The sequence below is a fragment of the Lissotriton vulgaris genome, unplaced genomic scaffold (genome assembly GCF_964263255.1).
Source record: "Lissotriton vulgaris unplaced genomic scaffold, aLisVul1.2 SCAFFOLD_3538, whole genome shotgun sequence".
NCBI classification, from domain to species: domain Eukaryota; kingdom Metazoa; phylum Chordata; class Amphibia; order Caudata; family Salamandridae; genus Lissotriton; species Lissotriton vulgaris.
The window spans coordinates 96,743-120,408 of NW_028243220.1; the positions used below are offsets into that span (position 1 = coordinate 96,743).

Sequence of the window (23,666 nt, forward strand, 5' to 3'; positions counted from 1 at the left end):
CTTCAACTTACCTGAAGACTGAATAAGGAGCAGAAATGTTTCAAAAACCACATCTTATTTTTTATGTCAGTTTGCTTCCGGCCACCTTGAGGTGCAACCGCTTATTTTAGAGGATATATTTTCCCTGGCACATTGTCCATGTAGAATGGAGGAGTCAGTTGAACCAACGAAATTGGGAGCGGAGCTATAGAGCTGCGAACGTCATCAATTCACTGTTCAACAGAAGGACTTATTGGTGTATAGGACCAATTGCTGTTGAAAACCTAGAATCAGTCTTGCGTCTGAGATTATTCCAGATGTGTGCAAGCTGAAGTGAACAGTATTTATTAGAAATATGTTTCTTCGTGTTGGCATTTGCAAAGTCTGAAGATACACAGGAGGAATTTGACAAACATTTATTCACATCTCCCTAGAATAAATTACCAGCAGCCAAACCGTACCTTGAACTACAGCATCGAGATTTATATAGGCAAATGCTTTGAGGTGCAACATGTTCAGATAACCCTGAAAGATAGAAACAGTGGTTAGTTACCAACCTTTCCTTCTATCCCTTGAAGGACTGGTACATAACAAAATAACTAAAAATCAATAAAAGCGTTGAGACAATGAGGACATTCAAGGGGTTCACGAAGGGATGCACACAAACCAGGATGCTTTCCAAAACTGGACTGCATCCAATTCAGTGCAGGAGTCTGAAATGGCCATGGCCTGTTAAGCAATGTTTTTAGCTCTAGCTATAGGCCACGGACTGCATACAAGAAAAGAAGTTAACATTTTCAAGAGCAATATTACATTAAGGCTTTAGCAACACGATGATAAAACTGTCTTTCAGTGCATTTTAACACCAAATAAAGGAATAAGCAGCCATAGGTCACGTGAGGCCAGGCTTTATGATCACAGTGCATGTCACAGGCAGGACAAGCCTGAATAACGTTAAATGCAGCCATGTTTGCATGCAGAGAATAGGAGTATACACATGAGGCCTAAAAACAAAGCAGGCTGTATGACTGATCCTTTCACAAGCATGCTTGATCTCGGTGCTTTAAATTTAGCAATTGCTTGTTTTTCTGACACCGTTCAAACTAACAAGACGGAAAGGGGAAATCTTTACATTTCTATCGCGCTCACTTTGCAATTGTGGCTTAAGGGAAAGATGACTCTGCAGAGATCAGTCATAGAAGGAAAAGTAGTGTTGGCTTCTACAAAGGGACAGTGTTTGCATATTTTTGTAACACAGCAGAAGCCGAGCAACAGTTAACTTGCCATGTAAGACCTCAACAGCAATAAAATCATGCAAAGTGACGTGGTGCAGGGACATGGTTACACATGGACTTGTTGGAGGTTGAGCTGTTGAAAGGATGAGTGCATACTGCTGATCCAATGGCAGCATAAAGGTATGTGGGTAAACTATACATCACTTGACCTAATTAAGCTTAGAGAACTAATACAGCAAGTAGGTTGGATTACGAACTACTAGTTGGGCATGTGTGAATAAATTCAATGAGTCTTTCATAACCTTCATCCAAATGTGCAATCTGCTGAGATATACAACTAAAAAAAAACTCATTGTGAGCACATACTGACTAACTGTATGTGCATGACTCCCTAGAGGAGGAGGGAGAATCATCTACACGTCCACTTTCTCCGAAAGGGCAAACTCCCGTTAGGAGACAAGGGAACGTATCACGTGTGACCCCAATATTACTACGCTGGACACCACACCCGTTGGCATGTCAGTAACGAAAATTTAATATGGAAATGTATTATCTGTATGTATTCTAACTAGTTTCAAATGCAATAGTGGCAACGAGGGACTTCGAAACATCAAAACAAATAGGCTAATTGTTAATATCAGCAACTGTTCTAATCCCGCCCTCCATCCCTCGTCATTGCCTCTTGCTCTCCTTGAAATAGTTTCACAGGTCTCCTAAAAATGCTAATGGAGAACCTCTTCCTGGCCACACAAATTTGCTAGGCACAGAATAGTCACATGACCAGTCTTTGCATTTCTCCCCTCCCATATTTATGTTTTTTTCATAAACTGCCCCTCACATCCATTTATGCCTACATTTTCCCCCTCAGATTCGATTTTCCCATCCTTGAGGAGCCTGCCTTCAAGGTAGTAGTTATGAGTATGCCAGATGGTAGAGCATTGGAACCCATGGGTATTAGGGGTCCACTGCACCTCACCTTTTTGTTTTTACTACTTAACAAAAGAGGGAAGAGACCCATTTCGCCAGCTTATTTCAAGGACCATATCATCATGCTTGCTATTTCAATGTTTGAGGCAAACTCCGGTGTAAAGCTTATTACTGGCACAAAAAAAAAGAAAAGGAAGAAAAGTACAAGTCTACATCATAACGAACATACCTCCAACCATTCTGTGGCTCCAACAGCTCCAAATTCACCAGCACTCCATGTGGCAAAGACTATGCTACGTCGGGGCTTAAAACCGCCTGAGTAACAGAAAGTGAGATTTAGTGGCAGGGGAAAATATTTTGAAGTTGTGAAATAGAGCAAAGATATGAGATAGCAAATGTACATGTGCTAAAAGTAGCAAACTAAACTATCACCTTTATCTAAGGAAAGAATAATTATTATCTGTAGTGACAAAAAAAATGACTATTTCAAATACAAAAGAGCAACGCGACAAAAACCAGGTTTACAACCAAGACCACTAAATCTCCTATTTCTTGCAGAATCAATCACAAATGCCATACCTGCGACCAACAAAATCCACACGTCTAAGTTGAGAAGCAGTGTATTACGAGCCTTAATCTTTTTCCTCCAATACAAAGCCATATAGTGAAAACCTTTTTCACACAACTTCCAGGGAACCCTCTATTTCAGCTGTCTCCTGGTACTGAAGAAACCTTCGGAGTAGCTCCCAGCATTTTTAACTAAGAACTGCAATAAATAAGGGTTGCGATTTCCTTTTAAAGTTGAGGAAAGACTGTTTATTTTACATTATTATCAGGGTGCATCCTCTGTGCACCAGGAGTGATTGAAAGTGATTTAAGAGACGAATATATATATATATATATATATACACACATCAATCTTAAGATAACATTTGCAAAAGAGTTCATCCACCACACTCAGTTTGTTCCTTCTTTCTTTTTATTTTTAAACACATTCAAGGCTGTACTCCATCACTGCAAATGTACAGAGCAGAATACGGCATCAGGCGACAACAACAAGGCCAAAGCAGACAATTGTCAGAGAGTGTGGACTTCTCCATCCACTGAATATCAGCCACAACAACCACTCCTGCTCACTTACAGGTTAGTGGCAGATGCTTGGGCACCTTGGCTCACGCAGCTATCGGCCCTGCTGGCAAACTAAGCTAGCAGGGGCCACCATCTATACACAGAGCCCACACCAGATGTGTCAATGGCCAATCAGCAGCGGAGCAGAGCCAAACTTAAGCATTGAGACTGCAACAGAGAAGAACTGGGAAGGAAGTCACGCAAACACATGCTCTCTACACTCCTCAGAACTGGCATGAGCAAAGTGGTGGCAGCAGCACAGAATAGCAAAGGAGTGAACAGAGAATATCCCAGAGACAGTGGGGCCCCAAGCCAACCTGTGAAGCACTAGGTGTACAGGAAGGAAACACTATTTTTCAACATTGAAAACATCTTAATTCTATTACACATTCAAATGAATCTACTATCAAGGACAAAGACTAAAAGAGAAGTCTCGTCTGAAGAGGAACAAAATCAACCCTCACCAGTATCATACTTTGTGGGCCTCATTATGGAGGTCCACTTTCAGGGACCGGCACAGTGAGCTTTAGCATTCCTGCCTGAGTACATCCATCATACTCGCTGCATCAATGTCGGAACTTGAAAACTCATCTCAGCCACTGGGAGCTATACTCACCTTGAGAAAGATCTGTTATGTTCACCATGTTACTACCATCAGGGACAGGCAGAGTAATCAAACTAACTTGCAGATTAAGTCAGAAATGGACAAGCCTGGTCTGGTTACTGGTGTTCTGATGCAGATGGCATGCTGCCTAGCAGTCTGGGCTAGACCGTTCCATTTGGGGGGAGGATCAAGCATAATTTGCAGATCATTGTCCCACATATGTAGTGGCGACTTGGGTGAAACTTCAGAAGACTCAGCTTCCAAAATCCTACCTACAAGCTGGGTGAGCTGGAGACACCTGTAATGGAGACTTGTTGGAAGAGCAGACTAGCAAATGTATACTATATATATTTATGTATACTAACTCAAAAGAATTACTCAACCTAAACAGTACTGAAGCACTGCACATGCATGAATAGGTTCAACAAATCCCAAAGCAGGTGATATTAAATTTGCATTAACAGTTCAATCATACTTGTGAAGAGGGGTTTGGGAAACTGACTTGTCTTGCTTGAAAAGTGACCAGACCTCTGGGTTGTGTACAAGTTACTACACGTTCGGTGTTGAAAAGCAAATTTAAGAAATGTGGATTTAGGGCACATAACTGTATACATTAGTGTCCATCCATACCAGTTTTCACATCTGCTCCAGTACCTGATTTAAGTGACGCTATAGACTGAACCAGCTGCAGAAGGATGGAGGTTCCAACACCGGATTTGGCTGCTCCGTTGCCTCGAGCATCCCGCTGTGCTCCAATCACCACATAGCGATCTGCAACAAGAGGAGGAAGGTTAGTTTAAAAATTGCAGGGCTCTTGCACTATCTAATGCTCTTCACCAGTCAAAAAGGCCAATCATGACTGTCAAAAAACGGGGCTAACTGAACTAGAGTCCCACAATACCACCCAGTCAGTGAAAAAAAGCTTTGGCATTCCAGAGGTTTGCATCACATGTAAAGACTCCGATGTTAGATTACTCTACACAAAACCTAATTCCTGAATAGCGGCGTTTTCTTCGTATCAGACCCCTTACTATAGGATACCTGCCACGCTAAATGGAAAAGAAAACAGTAGCAGAGTATTTGAGATAATTCACTCATATCCACGATATGACACAAGAGACAGAGTGTAAAGGGCACAATCACTACATTCTAGCTAATGGATGCTCAATCGACGCACCCTCCAATGAGCCAGATTTCAGTTAAGAACCAGTTTTGGGATGCTAAGACCAGCCTTGGAAAACTGAGATTCTTCTTGCAAATCATATGGGCCTACTTTTGACTAACAGAGTGGTGGAATCACGCAGTGGTCCCAATTCAGAACGCAACCACTCTCCCAGACACTGGCCCACTCCCTCCATTGGCGCTTGCAATGCATTAAAGTCTTGGCAAACAGGCAATCATGGGGCAACATTGGAATGCAAGTTTGGGTCGGGACTGGGTAGGTGAAATTATCCCATGCCACCCCAACCAAGGCTGTAAGACCTGCACCTCCTTCTGGGGGTGGTGATCTGGCCCATTGGTAGCAGGGTCAATAACCAGCAGCACAATATGTTCAGCAGTAGCTGGAAGAAAAGCTTTAGTTTGACAAGCGAGCAGATGGTCAGCACAAAGTGTCTGCAAGAGGGATGAGAACCTAAGAAGAATGGTTTGGAGGCGGGTGTGACAGGTAGTGTTGTGAAGGAGGGAGGTAGAAGGTGAAACTGCAATGGCATAAACAAACTTGTTGTGCATATTTTCCTGACTGATGTGAGCATGTTTATTATCTGCTGTGGTCTGTGCCGGAAGTGGGCACACTAAGGGTGCTGGAGACACAGGGTGGAAGAAGGCAGGTGGTGGACATAGATTGGGGGGGGGGGGGGGGGGGGTTGGAGCCACGCTGTATGGGGCCGAACTCTGGGGTCACTGTTCCTCTGCCCCTTTAAGTAAAGTTGAGAACAGTTTCCTTTGAGGAATTCTGGGCCTCCAGCCTAGTACCCCACAAATCCCATTGCGACTAGATCTAGGCATAGCCCCGATCGAAGATGAGGCTGCTTTACGACCCCTAACTTTTTTGGGGTAGGCTGTGGGTGACCCCAGATTTGGCAGAGTACCAAGCAGAAACCAAGAAACTATTAGCCTACCCAGGGGTATTCAAAAAAGTTCCTTGGTTTGCGCATATAAGGCATGAATGTGTAAGGATAAGCAAACCAACCCTCTGGAGTAATCCTGAAGAGACCAGCATTTTGGTTTCTCGAGCTGAACTGCTGAGAATCTATCGAACCCTGAAGCTCGAGGCCATCCAGATAAATCCAAAATTAGGAGTTGTAACTACACAGTTCCTCATCGTCAAGGGGGAACTATAAATTAGAACACATTCTGGATGACATCCTACCCTTCTCAGCAAGGAAATTATAGGTTCAGTTCAGATACAGCACTCTACCCGTCTGGGCTTTTACTTCCGAATGGGCCGGATTGCCACTACGTGGGTGTCCTGCATGCAATAACCAGGAGGAGTCTGAAGGAGTAGTTTCTGTCCCGTAACTAGAGTTCTGTAGTAGGGGTATCTCTGTTATAGTCAATCTAGTGACTAGTCGCGCCCATGTGCGTGGACCCCGGAGCAATCAAAAATAATCTCTTAAATTGTCAAAAAAATGCAGAACTGCAAAGACACTTAAGAGAGAATTTAAAGACAGATAATGCAGCCTATATCTACAGGCTACACTGTCCAGTACTTCAACTAGAAATTACACCAAAAAACACAAACAGCACAGCTTGCCCAGTTTCCTCCACAGAGAAACTTGCCTCTACCAGGAAAAGCCTCCAGAATGATAGAGGAAGGTATGGACAGACAAGCCCCATAGGCTGCCATTATGTGGCTCAAACAGGATACTGTGCCTTTAAGAGAACTTTCCAGAACTCTCAGTATCCCAGAATGCACAGCAGGTCCCTTTTACAGGCGTAACACGCCAGACCTATAGCATTCCTTACATGAATATCTTTCTTCACCGGGGAGGAGGGCGGGCGCTTATGACTAACAGAGATACCCTTACTACAGAACTGGAGTTACAGGACAGAAACTACTCTCTGTAGTACGGGATCTCTGTGTATAGTCATAATCTAGTGAATAGAATGGCAAGCCTATCCCCACATTAAAGAGGCAGTGGAGAATAATGAAATAACACCACTACTGTGCGAACAGAATTCGCAGCGAAGCCTGCCCAACCTGAGCATCTGTCCTGGCATCAGTGTCCAGACAGTAATTCTTAGCAAAGGTATGGACCGACTTCCAAGTGGCCGCCTTGCAGATTTCTGCAATTGGAACATTACATAGCAAAGCCGTCGTGGCCGCTTTGCCCCTGGTGGAATGAGCTTTAGGTTTACCTCCCAAGGTCTTATTAGCCTTTTGGTAAAAATTGTATACAGGACACAATCCACCTAGAAATGGACTGGACCGGTCCTGACTGATCCATAATTGATAAACAATTGGTCTGACCTACGAATATATCTTTGGTTTTATCCAGATAAAATTTCAACACCCTCCTAAAATCCAGGGAATGTAGAGACCTTTCCGCTGGAGATTAAGGATTCTGAAAAAACGTAGGCAAAGTTATGGTCTGGTTGACATGAAAATCAGAAATAACCTTAGAAAGAAATTTAGGGTGAGTACGCATAACAACCTTAGCAACATGAAATACAGTATAAGGTTCTTGACAACAACGCCTGAATTTCACTCACCCTGCGGGCCGATGTGATGGCCACAAGGAACGCCGCCTTTTAGGACAGGTGCTGCAACGAAGCCTTATGAATAGGTTCAAAAGGCTCCTTCATCAATCTGGACAGCACCACATTCAATTCCCATTAAGGCGAAGTAAGCCAGACAGGAGGGAATACTTTCTTCAAGCCTTCCAAAAAATCTTTGACCACAGGGATCTGGAAGAAGGAAGTCTGAAGGGCATTCCCTGTAGGCAGTCAATGGAGCGAGATGAACCTTAATGGAATGAAAATTAAGGCCAGACTGCGCCAAATGTAGAAGAAAAGGAAGGATGAAATCCTCCTTACACGTCGTAGGGTCATAGTTCTTGGACTTGCACCAGATGCAGAATCTCTTCCACTTGTAAGCATAGGAAGTCCTAGTGGAAGGTCTCTTAGCCTCCTTCAGTATGTCCATACAATCTTCTGGTAGAGTCAAATGGCCATATTGCACTCTCTCAGGAGCCATGCCGCCAAACTCAAAGACGAGAGGATCGGGTGCACCATCTGCCCCCCGAACTTCGTGAGAAGGTCCGGCCTGCACGGCAGCCGTATAGGAGGAAGGAGACAGGTGAAGCAGGTCCGTGAACCACCACTGTCTGGGCCATTTTGGGGCAATCAGTATCATCCGCGCCCTGGACCGGGACAGCTTGATGAGCACCGCCGGAATCAGGGGAATGGGTGTAAAAGCGTACAGAAAGCTGTTCAACCAGTCGATCCATAGGGCATTCCCCAAGTCCCCTGCTGATAGTACCTGGAGGCGAAGTCTCGGCATTTGCTGTTTTCGGCGGTGGCGAACAGATCTACGTCTGGAGTCCCCACCTTGCGAAGACTTCTCCTAGTACCTCGTCGTTTATGACCCAATCGTGGTTTTCCTGAATCAGTCTGCTCAGTGCGTGTCCTGAACATTCTGCACACTTGGCAGATGGGTAGCCGTTATCGTCAGACCCTCTGCCAGAAGCCAGTGCCAGATCGCCTGCACCAGAGTGCGTGATCTCGAGCCCCCCTGCTTGTTGAGGTAATACATCGTTGTCGTATTGTCAGTCTGTACAAGCAGAGAGTTGGTCTGTAATGATGGATGAAAGGCCTTCAGCGCCAAGTGAACAGCTCTGAGTTCTAGGAAATTGATGTGGTACGTGGACTCCGTCGGAGACCATGTCCCTTGAATCTGTAAGTCTCCGGAGTGCGCTCCCCAGCCGTGGAGAGACGCAGTCACGATAGTCTGTGTGGGAATGTCCTGGTGGAAGGGAACCCCTCTGAGGAGATTCTCAGCTGAACACCACCACTTCAGAGACTGAAGAGCATGCAGAGACAGTCGTATCGTGTCGTCCCAAGAGCCAGTCCTCTGATCCCACTGGTCCTCCAAGCACTCCTGTAGAGGTCTCATGTGCAGCCATGCGTGAGGAAGATACAAGAGGCAATCGACCCCAGTAGAGAAAAGACACCATCTACTGCTGTAGATGCAGCGGTCATAAGAGCCTGAGCCTTCTGAAGGAGTGATCACCGTCGCTCTTCCAAAGGAGACATGCTTGCTGACAGCGTATTGGAGACTCCCAAGTACTGTATGCATTGGAAAGGAGTTGGGACAGACTTGAACATGTTGATGTGCAACCCCAGCTTGTTCAATAGAAGGCATGTCTTCTGGAAGTGTGCTTGAGCTTCCGAGAAGGAGGCCTTGATCAACCAGTCGTCCAGGTACGGTTAGACAAACACCTTGTTCTTCCGCAGGTGTGCAGGTACTACTGCCATGCACTTCGAGAACTTCCTGGGCGCAGAATTCAGCCCGAATGGCAGTACTGTGTATTGATAATGATTGGCGCCGACTTGGAATCGCAGGAACTTCCTGTGTGTCTGTGCAATGGGCACATGGAAGTACGCATCCTGTAGGCCTATAGCACAAAGCCAGTCTCCCTGTTGCAGCGGAGGGTAAATCTGATGCAATGACAGCATGCAAAATCTCTCTCTGCGAATCCACTTGTTTGCTTGCCGCAAGTCCAGAATGGGCCTCAACTCGTTCTTGTCCTTCTTGCGAACCAGAAAGAACCGTTAGTACAGACCTCTTCCCCTTTGAGGCAGAGGTACGTCTTCTATCGCCCTTTTCCTTAATAGGATGTCGGCCTCTGCCTGGAGCTCGCGCAGCTGAAACTGCGAGCTCACCGGCAGAATAGCTGGAGGCTGGCTGGTGAACCGAAGACTGTATCCATTGCAAACAATATTCAGCACCCACTTGTCCCGAGTAATTTTCTCCACTCTGCCAGAAAAAGTTGAACGCCTCCCCCCACCGGAGTGGGTAACGGATGTAGGGGAAGTAATCGCTCAGGGCCTAGTCCCGGCCGGGCCTTTGGTCGCTGTTGCGAACTGTTGGCCTCCTCTGCTCTTCTAGCGTTTCTGAAAGGGCTTCCGGAACTGCTGCTGTTGTTGCTGCTGTCCCAAAGTCTGCCCTCGCCCTTTACCTGAAGTTCTGAACAGTCTCTGGAACGGGCGGTAGTTCTTCTCAGGCTTCTCTAACCAGACAGCCGTCAGGGTTTCGGCTTCTGCTTTCATACGGGTCATTTCATCGTCTGCATGCTTGCTGAACAGGGTTTCCCCCGAGAAAGGCAGGGTGGCCACCCGCTGTTGCGCCTCCGCTTGAGAGCAGTGAGGCGAAGCCAAGCGTGACGCCGTTGGTTGATGCCGTGGCAGTATCAGTGTGCCGCCAGAAGAGATGCATCAGGAGCCGCACTGATGTTCTGGTTCGACACCATCATCCCCTCATTTAATATCTCCAGAAAGTCCTCTTTGTCACAAGGGAGGAGCTCCGCGTACTGCTGGAGGGACTCCCATAGGGCATGATCATATCGCCCCAGCAGAGCCCCGGCACTTGTAGCCTTCATAGTGGTAGATGCCGTCCCACAGACCTTTCTGCCCGCCGAATCCAGCCAACGGCTGTCCTTATCAGGCATTACTGTTGGAGTGGTGGCATGCTGCTTCTTCTTAGCCGCTGTCACAATAACGGAGTCTGGTGTTGGGTCCATTTGAAGAAAAGCCGGGTCAGATTGAGGAGCCCGGTATTTCTTGAGGAGCCTGGAGGGAGCTGCCTTCGCCACAGCCGGAGTGAGAAACAACTCCTTGGCGGGCTCCTCCAATCCGGGTACCAACGGCAGCAGTGGTCGAGACAAATGCTTATTGTGAAGCGTCTAAGATCAGACGTCGATGACTCGCCGATGACAGACGACGGTGGTCTGTTCAGCTCCCTCGATGGCGAACGTAGACGCCGCTTCTCCCCAGAGCCCCGGGGAGATGGGGAACAGACCGTTGTCATCCCCCTCGACGCCACAGTCGTCGCAATCGACGCTTGCTGGACTTCCTGCCCCTGGGGAGTCCCCCCCCCCCCAGAGGCCTCAGCATGGTTAGATGAAGCATGCCCTGACCCACCTTGTGCCTTCTGACGTCTGTCCTCGAGGCCTTGGAGACGGATCTTCATCCCCTCTCTCAGGGTCCTAGCAGAGAAGGTTTTGCAGATTTCACACTCCTCTGGGGCATGAGAGGGGAGGCAGACGATACACACTCCATGTGGGTCGGATTTGGCCTTTTTCCAATCACACTCTGGGCAATTGTAAAATAAGCCAGGCATTTTGACAATACAGGGCACCCACAGGGAAGAAAAAAAAAAAAGGTTTAGTACTTAACAAAAAGCACTACACAAGAAAAAGTGAAAGAAATAAAATAAAAAGTCACCAAATAAACCCTTGAAAGGGAGAGCTCAATGCTCCAGGGTCCTGCTTGCAGGAGCCGGAAATAAGAACTGAAAGTAAAAGGGACCTGCTGTGCATTCTGGGATACAGAGTTCTGGAAAGTTCTCTTAAAGGCACTGTTTCCTGTTTGAGCCACATAATGGCAGCCTATGGGGCTTGTCTGTCCATACCTTCCTGAGTGGTTTTTTGGTGTAATTTCTAGTTAAAGTACTGGACAGTGTAGCCTGTGGATATAGGCTGCATTATCTGTCTTTAAATTCCCTTTCTGCATTTTCTGACAACTTGAGAGATCATTTTTGATTGCTCCGGGGTCCACGCACATGGGCGGGACTATTCACTAGATATTGACTATACACAGAGATCCCCTACTACAGAACTGCATGTTTTATTCTTTGGTCCCGGGCATCAAGCAGCAAGGCGGTGTTAGCTCATACAACTGTGCCGGAATTTCGGGTTTGTGCAATGTAAGGCGGCATTCAGAGTTTTGAAGAATGACACTTCCAAGCCCATTGTCTTCTCGATTTCTAAACGCAATCTGGCGGAGGAGATGGGCTTTCTTAAAAAAGGAAAAACAATTAAAAATTGCTAGCCAGATTGTAGTATCTACTCAATGTCCAATGCATAGTCTATCGTATTGCCCATTAATGGAGAACAGCTTTTATTTTTTTTTTATGTTGAATCTAGTTCTTAACTGAATCTTGTAGTTTTAATTATTTATTCTATTACCGGTGTGGTCTCGTATGCATTGGGTTAGTTTACACCAAATGAATTGATCTGCTACCTGGTATTCTGCCCATGTATTGTGATTCTTTCCTTCCCCTTTGCCACTCTAGCACTATACTGCATGGAAGGAAATGCTAATGTTGTCATGTGCAGGCAAATTATCTCCGATTGAATGGTGTTTTTTGCACTATCCGGAATGTTTTAAATTTACAAGTTTAGTTCTATTTATCTCTGTATACTTTTATGGTCCTAGTGACAGAAATAAAGGTTTAACTGAACAAATGAAATTTTTGAAAAAGGTTCTGTAAACCTGGAGGAATTTGAAATTGAAGGCTAAAAATTAAATTGGTATTATCAGATGGATACACCTGCATTGCTCCCACGAATCAGAGGATACAGTATGTTCAATTAAATATAGAAAAGCTCCAACCTACCCATTTGATTGTGAACTAAAATACTTCACCATATGTGTAATGTGTTTGATGGAAGTTTGTTCTGTATTAGTTTATCGTTTTGCGGTTCAAATAAAAAAAAAAATGCTTGGGCCAGTGTCTTGTCAAGTGTTTACCTGGTTCCTCAAAACCTTTCATCATTCCAAAGACGTTAAGAATTTTCTTTTGAATCACTTCATTATGAACATCAAGTTTTATGAAGGTGTCCGATGTGTTAGAAGCTCCCATTCTACAGGGAGATTCAAAAGCAAGCCATTCGGAGGGGCAATCTCCTACTTCCATTAACCTACAAGAAAAGAAAAATGCAAATTTCATTACAGGTTATTTCTCAAACATCAACTGTTCCCAGAGGATGGCGCGAGGCAGAGTAAAATAGTGTCCAACAATTTAGCTAGTAAGATCAACCAGTTTAGCCGCTGTAAAAAGCTGCAATTTACAAATTGTAGATCTTAGACCATGGAAATGGAAAAGTTACTTAACTGTAATCAAAGGTATTCCATGTAGAATTTCATTGCTTTCAAACACTAGAATTATCCTGGCCAAGTGTACAATCCCAAAACACTTATTTCCATATATACATCACGAGCAAACGTAAATATATACACTTACAAATGGAAGATCGGCAGGCAGCAGTCAGGGCGGTTATGCGCCTTCTAGGCATGATGGCCTCTTGCATAGCAATATGGTTCCATAGGCATGCAGGTGAAGTGCACTATATTTAGTTTACAGTTTTGCAATAAGAGTAGATATTAAGGTTCTCTTGGTGCTTCTTCTCAAATTTAGTGAAGTCCTTAAACTGGTTTTAAGGACACAAACAAACATCTTTTATGTTACATAAGGAACTTGGGCAGGGTTATTTTTCTGATACTATCGATATGGCAAAAATAAGGCCCAGGTTGAAAATCTGGTCGAACCCTATTCTTAAACTGAACCACCACATCCTAGAGGACTTCATAAAGCTGGCTATTCCATGGTTTGATTAAGTCTCAGGGCAGCTGAAGATCTGAGGCTGTTCCGAGCGGTTCATGAATCATAGGCCGATTAGCCCTAATGAGCTGAGAGATATGAAATCATTCTTAGCAAGAAGGATGGTAGAAAGGGAAAAATAGGGAACTTACCAAATCTACAGTAAGGCAATAGTGAGCCCAGGGAACCTATGACAACCTTAATGCTTGTATATTGAGTCAGTATCACCGTTCTCTTTCAACTAGGTTCAGGTTTAATTTTATCTATTGGGATCTACCGTTCCTAGGGGCTTTTCCAAGACCGGTGATTTAATGCCTTGCTCTTGTGGTCATTTTTAGGAACAAGACCTTACATTTTATTTTTTTCTGTGATGTTTATTGCAACCTGTAGAAAAAAATATATATTTTCCCCATTGTTAAGGCACTGTAAATTTGCACAAGTGAAACCAGCCCTGAAATATTTGCAAATGTGGTCCTACCCTTTCAATAGTTTTGGAATTGCCCGGTTCTTATCAGGAGCTTTAAGACAAAGGAACAAACTGCCTGTAGCTTAAGTGTGTTAATGGATTTTTTGCACTGAATTGTTTTAATTTAATTGTACTAATGGTTTTACACATTCTACTGTACTATTCTGCTGCACTTTACAGAGTGGTTTAAATTTTGAGTGTGTTCTCAAAGCTACACATCTTTTGATTGTCTGATATAGCCAAATGAATTATTATTCCGTCTCTTTAATATACTGTATTGATTAGTTTTGGTATTTCTTCATTTAATTGTGCGTTTGACCTGCTTTTATGGCCTAATAAAGTTTTTGACTTGACTGAATTCAGGTACCGGAAAAAGCCTGGAGCATAATACAGCCAACTTACAACTGGAGGAAAAGAGCATATTACAAATTAGTCCTACTTTACAGTTTGAAACCTACAAGTTGAAGGTTGCATTCTAATTACTACAAAGGCTTTCAAAGAATATAACCACTGTTACGGTTCCTGCTGAAATTTTACTATTGAGCAGAATCTTTGCAACAAAGCTTACGATTCCCCCTATCTGCCCATCACATGCCAACTATTGTTCAACTGCATGTCTGGGCTTGTGGCCGAAGCGGCACCTGTGGTATTTTTCACAGACAGCAGTACACTTTTCTGGAGAGTCCTCAAGGTAGGCAAGTTAACAAGTCCAGGCCTTGCATGAACAGGTGGGTTCTTGCAAGAACCATACAGGAGGGACTTCGACCAGTGTTCCCAGACAATCACATGGCACACTCCTGGTTAGGCCACAGATTCCACTTTATAACTTCTCTACTCACCAATTGTGGAAACATTTTCAGGAATACCACCTCAAGCAGTAAGTGGCTAACACTCATATCAAATATGCTAAACTGCCTCTGCCCGGCAGCCTTGAATGCGAACAGTATGGCTAACTAACAACTGTAAAATGCAAACCTGCAAACGGAGAAGGGGACAGAAAACAGAATATGTGCAATCAGCATCTTTAAAACTTAACATTGAAGCTCAGTGTTTATAAGACAAAAAAAAAAGTGTCATAAACATGGACCTACAGCTACTTACATATAATTATATACACCAGTCAGAACATTACATACCAGAAGATAGCAAATGACCTCTAATAAAAAAAAGGCACTGAAAACAGAAAGTTGCACACATTCCACTCCAAACCATTTAAATTACTCCAACCCAACATCCATCTAAATTACTCCAACCCAACATCTCTGATCAGAATCTCCTGCCTCAACTACACTCCAAGAATGATTGATGAATTACATTTATTGTTACTCAATGCACGTGTTCTCTGTTACCACGTGGTCATGCATCCGGATGTAGCCAACCCTAGGAGCAATAAATGCTGCAGAGAAACCGCCAGCGTAGCATTACCGAAGCAATCGTTGTGCAGCTCCTGCAGTGATGGTTTGAACAGGGATACCAGGAAGTCCAGAAGATTTGGCAGGCGGGAACTGTGTGTGGTTAAAGGAGGGAAATCCTGGAGTGTACGGGTCACCAGTTCCTTGATGAGCCTAAAAAACATGAATCCTGATTAAAATGGTGTTAGGATTCAATGGACACAGGATTACAGCTATAGAATCTGTGCAAAGTGTGATCTCCCTATAAAAACTTGGCAGTTTATTTACAAACAAATAAATTCCAACATTTGAACGCACCTTGTAATAAGAAAGTGTCAATAGCCACTTGCAACAAGTTACTGCAGATTAGTGAGCACACAGGGGAAGAGTAGAAAAGAGTGCCAAAAGAAACGTGCAACCTGTAATCACAGGCCATGTTATACCGGGGCAGGCAGATAATTAAGAACGAGCACCAGTGCCCTGGGCACGCCATAATATGCTTTCGGCCCCCACTCCCCATTAAAAGTTTCAAATGATGTTCAGAGACAGAGTATTCTGTGACTGGGATTACTGAATGTTGCATGCTTCCCTAATCTCTTCAGCCATGGTGTGCCTGTGAGTATAATCCACATCTGCAATGGATACGCAATTGTGCAGGCAATCCCTTCACACCCATTCACCTTAAAAAGTGGCTACAGCTGCAGACTTTAGAACCTGCGCTATACCAAAGGGGATGATTGACGGAGCGTTTGAACAAATCAAACACTCACTCACTCCCAGTCAACTGATCTGGGTTTAATCCATCACCATTCTTTAGCTCACTCCAACACCCCAGTTCAGACATTACCATATGCAAATCAGTCTGACCCTGACCCAGAGGATGCTCGTTTCCGGTCCAAGGAAAACATGGCTTGGCGGTTCGTGCTGGACTGTTCCTACGATGGCTTGGTCCCAGTTTGTGTAGCAGTTGAAGGCATCTTGAGGGATGATCCTGTAGCAGAGATGGAGACTAGCTCTTCAGGAGCCAGTCGTCCAAGTAAGGGTAAATGAAAATCCTCTGCTTCCGAAGGAAGGCGGCTACCACTGCCTAACACTTGGAGAATGTTCGGGCTGAAGTCAGCTCCCCGAACGGCAGAACTGCATATTGGTAATGCTTAACAGACACTCGAAACCTTAGAAACTTGCGATGTCTTTGAAATTGGTACATGAAAGTATGTGTCCTTCAGATCGATGGAACACATCCAATCCCCTTGGTGAAGTTGAGCGAAGATTTGATGAAGTGCCAACATTCAAAATTTTTCTCTACGAATGAATCTGTTCAACAATCTCAAATCCAGTATAGGTCTGTACTCTGCAGTGGGACCTTTCTTTCGAACAAGGAAGAAACAAGAGTAGAGCCCTTGATTTCTTTGTGAAGTTGTAAACTCTCTATGGCTTTTTTGTTTAATAAGGTGTTCACTTCCTTTTGCAACAAACTTTGGTTTTGGTGAAAAACACCTTTTGGAACTATGGAAGGAGGAGGTTTCTTGAATTTGAGGAGATAAACGTTCTGAACGGTCGATGACCCACCTATCTTTTGTTAAATGCCTCCACTCGTCCAGACGAACGAGTGGACGAAAGCGACGACAAAACTTTTCTGCAGGCCAACCGCCTTAAGAGTATCTAGTTCAGTTTTCATTTTAGCCATCTCATTTTAGCCATCTCGTCGCCTGCATTCGACCCAAACAACGTTGAGCCATTAAAAGGCAAATTAACAATTTCTCGGAGCATCAGGCTTAAGGCCCGTGAGGCGGAGCCAGGCGGATCTTCTGGTACAGATGCCATGGGCATAACCTGGAGCTGCTAAATCAGCAGAGTCGGCCGCCGTACTAATAATCTGGTTGGCAACCAAACAACCTACTTGTACAACTTCTAAGCAATCTTTTTGATCTTCCTTGGGTAATTTAACAAATCTTGTCAAGGAATACCATAGCAGTCGGTCGTAGCGCCCCAGTAGAGCGGCTGCACTCGCCACTCTTCTTACGGACCCAGCCGTATTACACATTCTCCGTCCCAAGGAGTCCATGTTCTTGCTATCCTTTTCTGGTGGAGCAGAGGAGATGGATGTAGCAGAATGTGTTTTCCTGGCAGCGGCAACTATAAGAGAATCCGGTGGTAGGTCTGCATGTAGAAATAAAGGATCCTGATCTGAAGCCTTATATTTCTTTGCAATCCTGGAGTGCCCCGAGCCCACTGTTTCAGGTGTTAAGTCTTCATGGCCGGTTCCAGTAATTTTGGCACTAAAAGCAATAGAGGTCTTGCCGAAGACTTATGATGCAATGTCTCAAAAATAACTGATGAAGTAACTTGAGGCACAGACATAGTTATGTTAAACTTGTTGGCACCCCGACAACACCTTATTGAAAGTCATCAACAGGCGATACCAGATCATCAACAGGCGATACCCTGGAAGGTGGCGTTGAAGAAATCGTAGGAGAATAGTCTCTGTAGGATGACCTCGTTGACGTGGTCGTTGTAAGAGACCTCTGTTTTCTCCTTGGCGTAGGAGACAGGTGTGATCTGGTGCACTCTTGAGCGTGAACATTGCTTCAGTGGAGATCTGGAACGTCTTGGAGACCTACTAGCAGGAGGTCTTGAGCATTCAAAGGCAAGAGCCCTTTCGTCCGCTCTGGGTTGCATCTTCCAAAGTCAACTGCTTTCCAGCCATCTAGGGGACATGCTGACAGGAGGTGACTTGCGCACCGGTGAGCCCTCCAGTGCAACCTGAATAATCTGTATCCCCCATTGAAGATTAAAAACTCCTTGTTGAACACAGATCTAGACACTGGTCTATTCACTTCTTCCACAGGGACCAACTGCCTGTCCCTCGACGTTGAACCAGAATGAGCCACCATCGACGACGACTGATGAGGAAAGGCTCTGATAGATGGAGATCTATGGGAAGACTCCCGACGGTCGGACCCTTCGACGTCGACAGCTGCTAGTCAGTCTGTGTCCTAGACGTCTGCTCTGACCTCGACAAAAACCTATGATGGATCAGAGAGGTTGATCTAGAGTGCCTCGACGCAGACCTTTAAACAGGTGGCGGAGATGGACGTTGACTTCCTGGACGTCGGTAGCCTCTTCGACGTTGATCGCGATCATTCATGCCTCAAGCCCAAGCATGTCTCAACACCAACTTATGTCTCTAAGGAGATCGTGATCTTGACCTCCTACGCTTTTCAGGTCTTGACAGATCTACTTCTCGCCTTTGACATTGATCTTACTGAAGACTACGTCACAGGTCTCAACGTCGACTTACTTCTTAAAAGGTGATGTCTTCGACCAAGATTTCACTCTTTCCACTGGCCTTGACGTCGACCGCGCTGACCTCGATCTAGACGTAGACGTCGATCTTACTTTTTAAACTGGTCTCGATGTAGACGGTACATCATGATGTTTTTTTTTTATTCCTACCGTCAGGAGAAGCAGATCTTCGACTTTTTCTGGGAGAGGAGGGCCTTCCAGATGAGATGACTTTCTGGGCCCTTTTCAGGATGTTTTCCTCTCTCCATAGGTCAAGAAGTTGGATCTTCTCGCTCTCCTTCAAAGTCCTTCTGGAAAGTTGAAGGCAGTGGTACCATGTCTCTGTCATGAGGTGGTGGTAAACACCACACAAACTGAATGAGGATCGGTTTTGGACATCTTCCTCCCACAGGAAGGACACTTGTAAAATAAAGGGGGCATATCGGACTAAAATATAGCAACCAACTAGTCAGAAAAGATTGAAAAAAACAGCAACAATCAGAAATATCAAAAAAAGCAGGAAATAACCAAATTCTGACTGAAAAAAGTCAAAATCAGTCGAGCTCAAGGTCCAGGTTCCTCACAGAAAGAGCCGGAAAAAATAACTGACGAACAAGTTACTTACCTTTGTTAACGCTTTTTCTGGTAGTTACAGTATCTGCCTGTGGATTCCTCACCATGTGAATATCCCCCTTGCGTCAGCAACATTCGGAAATTCTTTTGTAGCTTCGCGCCGACGTCATAGAGGCACGGCATCGCACGCGACTCCGCTGACGTCACCGGCACTACAATAGGCCCACGCCGGCGTGATGACATCAGTTCCGCCCTTTATTCCGTGCCTTCGAGGCACACGAACAGACCAATGACAGTAGACATATACGCAGTACAAGTACCATGGTAACACAGTGTGAAGCAAATGCAATTAAACATTTGAAATAAACAACTCCTTGACAAAGTAAACATTACAGTAACTGGCATAGAAGAATGGACAACGGGGAGGCGGGTGGGTCAGTGAGGAATCCACAGGCAGATACTGTATCTACCAGAAAAAGCATTACCGAAGGTAAGTAACTTGTTCTTCTGATACATACATCTGCCAGTGGATTCCTCACCTTGTGAATAGAGTCCCACAGCAGTCCCCAATCCCGGAGGAGGGTGTCCGCTCTTCTACACCAGAAAATCCTGGAGGACAGAGCACGCAAAGTGGCCATCCCTCCTCACCTCAGTGTCCAAGCAATAATGTTTTGCTAAAGTGTGGAGGGAGGCCCAAGCCGCGGCTCTACATATGTCGTCAACCGGCACACCTCTAGAAAGTGCAGATGTCGACGACTTCGCTCTAGTAGAGTGAGCCCTTATACCCTCTGGGGGATCCTTACCGGCCAAAGAGTAGCAGATCTTTATACAGAGGATGATCCATCTTGAAAGAGTCCTCTTATGTACCGCTCTTCCTTTCTTGCAGCCAGCAAACCCAACGAAGAGCTGATCATCAATTCAATAGTCTTTAGTTCTATCAATATAAAAACTCACCGCCCTCTTGGGGTCCAGACGGTGTAGTCTCTCCTCCTCCTTGGAAGGGTGAGGGGGAGGATAAAAAGGTAAGAAGGGTAATTGATTGACCTAGGTGGAAGGGAGTCACAACCTTAGGGAGAAAAGCAGCCCTGGTCCTGAGAACCATTCGATCAGCATGAATGGTCAAGAATGGGGGCTTGGAACTAAGAGCTTGAAGCTCACTTACCCTCCTTGCTGAGGTAATCGCAACCAGGAAGACTGTCTTAAAGGACAAAAGCATCATGGGACACTTGTGCAAGGGCTCGAAGGGAGAACCCATTAAGTATGTTAAGACAAGATTTAAATCCAACTGAGGAACAATGAAAGGAGTCGGAGGGAACTTATTTGTGAGGCCCTTCAAAAACCTCAAAACCACAGGAGATTTGAAAACAGACGGCTGGTCCGGCAAACAGAGAAATGCCGACAATGCCGAAAGATAGCCCTTTACCGTAGCAACAGCAAACCCTTGCTGCGCCAAAGAGAGTAAACTGTAGTATATCAGATAAATGGGCTTTCAAAGGGACTTCTCCCCACACCAAGAGACAAATTTTGACCATCTATAAGAATAAATGGATTTAGTGGAGACACGCCTAGCCGATATGACGTCCACCAAGTCGTGTGGGAGAGAAAAGGAATTCAGGTTCCCCATTCAATCTCCAGGCATGAAGGTGTAATGTCTGGAGGTGGGGGTGTAGAACCTGCCACTCCATTTGAGAGAGGAGATCTGCCCTGAACAGGAGACAGAGCGGCGGGCGAGAGGAGAGGTGGAGAAGATCCGTGTACCACACCCTTCTTGGCCAATCTGGGGCGACCAGAATATCTTGGGCCCGGTCTTGGCAAATCTTCCTCAGAACCCCAGGAATTAAAAGGTATGGGAGGAAACGCATAAAGGAGTGGACTTTTCAAACTCAACTGAAACGCGTCTCCCAAGGCTCCTTGCATCGGATACTGCAGAATGACGGGCAGCAAGCATTCTCGCGAGTGGCGAATAGGTCCACCTGAGGAGTCCCCCACGTCTGAAAGACGTGACAAACCACCTCTGGGTGAAGCCTCCACTCGTGGTCGGCCGAGAACTGCCAACTGAGACGGTCTGCTCGCACGTTCAGAACTCCGGCCAGATGATTTGCCATCAGACTAATCTGATGGTCCTGAACCCAGGACCAGAGGCGCAGAGCCTCCTTGCAGAGACACTGCGACCCCACTCCTCCCTGCTTGTTGATGTACCACATCGCGGTTGTGTTTTCCGTCAGGACTTGAACCTACAGCGCGAAGGGAAGGGAGGAAGGCCTTGAGCGCCAAACTTATCGCCAGCAATTCCAGAAGGTTGATGTGAAGCAACCTTTCCTCTGGAGACCCAAGACCCTTTACCTCCAGATCCCCCAGATGAACACAACACCCTAGAGTGGATGCATCAGTTATCACTGTGGCCACCGGAGAAGGTAGATGAAAAGGCTATCCCTGAGACAGATTGCCTTCCACACTCCACCAAGACAGATCCGCCGCAGTTTCTCTGGAGATCCTCACAGACTCCCTGAGATCTCAGTTGTGATGATACCACTGCCTGCGGAGGCACCACTGGAGCGCCCTCATGTGCCAGCGTGCATGGTTGACCAACAGAATGCAGGAAGCCATCAGACCGAGCAGGCGAAGGACCTTCAGGACTGGAACGACCTCTCCATTGTAGAATAAAGGAATCATTTCCTGTATGTTGCGAATCCTTTGAGGTGGAGGGAATGTACGACATACAGTTGTGTCCAGTACAGCACCTATGAACAGGTTGCGCTGGGAGGGCACCAGGTGAGACTTTGGTACATTGATTGAAAAACCCAACCTGTACAACAACGGAGTGGTCTCCTGCAAATGCTGGAGCACTTTCTCTGACGACTCTGCCTTGATCAGCCTGTCGTCCAAATAGGAAAATACTGGAATCCCCCGACCTTCTGAGATGTGCTGCCACTACCGCCATCACCTTGGTGAAGACTCGAGGCGCAGTAGTAATTCCAAAAGGAAGGACCGCAAACTGATAGTGTTACGACCCCATCGAAAAACGGAGATACTTCCTGTGCGACTGCAGGATAGGGATGTGGAAATATGCATCCTGCAAGTCGAGCGACACCATCCAGTCTTCTTCAAGCCGGTCTTCTTTATCGACATCGTGTTGCAACAAAGAAGCAGAAAAGCAAAGATAAATGAAACAAAGTCACTAGAAAGCTACTGAGATTCCCCGAAACCACTAGCGCCGACGACGCGGAAAAAAGGAAACTGATGTCATCACACCGGCGTGGGCCTATTGTAGTGTCGGTAACGTCCGCAGAGTCGCGTGCGATGCCGTGCCTCTGACATAGTCCACGTCGGCGCTAAGCAAAAAAAGAATTTCCGAATGTTGCCGACGCAAGGGGGATATTCACAAGGTGAGGAATCCACTGGCAGATGTATCTATCAGAACTGTCACCTGTGGGGCATGATCGGAGCAGGCTTCTCCTAGAGGCCTTAAAGGCAAAGTGTTCAGATTCTCTGAGGCCTTAAAGGCGAGGTGCCAGTCTCCTTTTCTGTACAGGGATGTTATTTGCTTATGCAGCCTGTTTGGGCTAATTGCCTTTCATTACCTGTTTTCTTTGATGAAAATTAAAAGGTAGTTTTCTGTGGAATGCAACTAATGTTCATGTTCTTTTCTTGCATTATATGTTAGGAGTTATTTTCACACTACAGAAAGGCATGCAATTATGGCTTGATTAGCCTATTGGATATGTTTTTGGTCTGCATATTATTAGTTTATACTTGTATATGTGTATAATTTTTTTGTACTATGTACTCTTTTTATATATTTTACACATATATGTGTATTAGGCTATATGTTCCGGGTTCCCGCATATGAGCGGAGATAATTCAGTGTTTATGACTTTGAGGAGTATCCCCTGGAAGAGAACTTGTGCATAGTACGCCCACAGCACTCTTGTTTCTTCCCAGCTAGGGTCACACTACACAAGTACACAAGTCGATCCGTATTCCCATGGTTCTTTCATTCATGTACTTTCTGTCCTGACCTTACAATGGAATAAACCTGACAAAATACAAGAATGAAAATAAATATCCTGGACAGAGTTAAACACAGACACTTGTGAAACATGAGTTTTATAACACCCTTACAAGGATCTGCTGTTCCTTTATACCGGTATTCACTGAACCTTCCCACACAAACACATAAGGAACAACCACAACCAAAGTAAAGATAAAAAGCTACAGCAAATCACTACTGTGCTAACGGCCCACAGACTCACTTCACCCACAGACTCCTATCTTTATAATGTACATTTGGGGTACTTTATCTTAGATTATACACATGTGTAAAGCATGCAAAGTCTTGAATTGTCTCTTCTGCACAACAGCTACAGTTCCATTAACAAGTTACTTGTTGCAGTTTCATTCTGCATGCTGCCTAAGCAAGTACTGTACATCCTGATTCAGCTGCTGAAGACATGATCCACATTTCACCCCTCCC

General features: G+C 45.3%; 1 protein-coding gene across 3 annotated transcripts in view; it reads right to left on the reverse strand.

Annotated features, from left to right (window-relative positions):
• Positions 1 to 23,666, reverse strand: part of TFRC (transferrin receptor) — a 160,526-nt gene that overhangs the window by 65,438 nt on the left and 71,422 nt on the right. For all 3 annotated transcript variants that reach the window (XR_015303846.1, XM_086948533.1, XM_086948534.1), the window contains exons 9-13: positions 15,369 to 15,508; positions 12,628 to 12,797; positions 4,528 to 4,644; positions 2,371 to 2,456; positions 441 to 504 (exon numbers count right to left, since the gene is read on the reverse strand). Coding sequence is in view for 2 of the 3 variants with exons in the window: in XM_086948533.1 (XP_086804659.1) it covers positions 441 to 504; positions 2,371 to 2,456; positions 4,528 to 4,644; positions 12,628 to 12,797; positions 15,369 to 15,508 (577 nt within the window). In the remaining variant the exon portion in view is untranslated. The remainder of the gene's footprint in view (positions 1 to 440; positions 505 to 2,370; positions 2,457 to 4,527; positions 4,645 to 12,627; positions 12,798 to 15,368; positions 15,509 to 23,666) is intronic.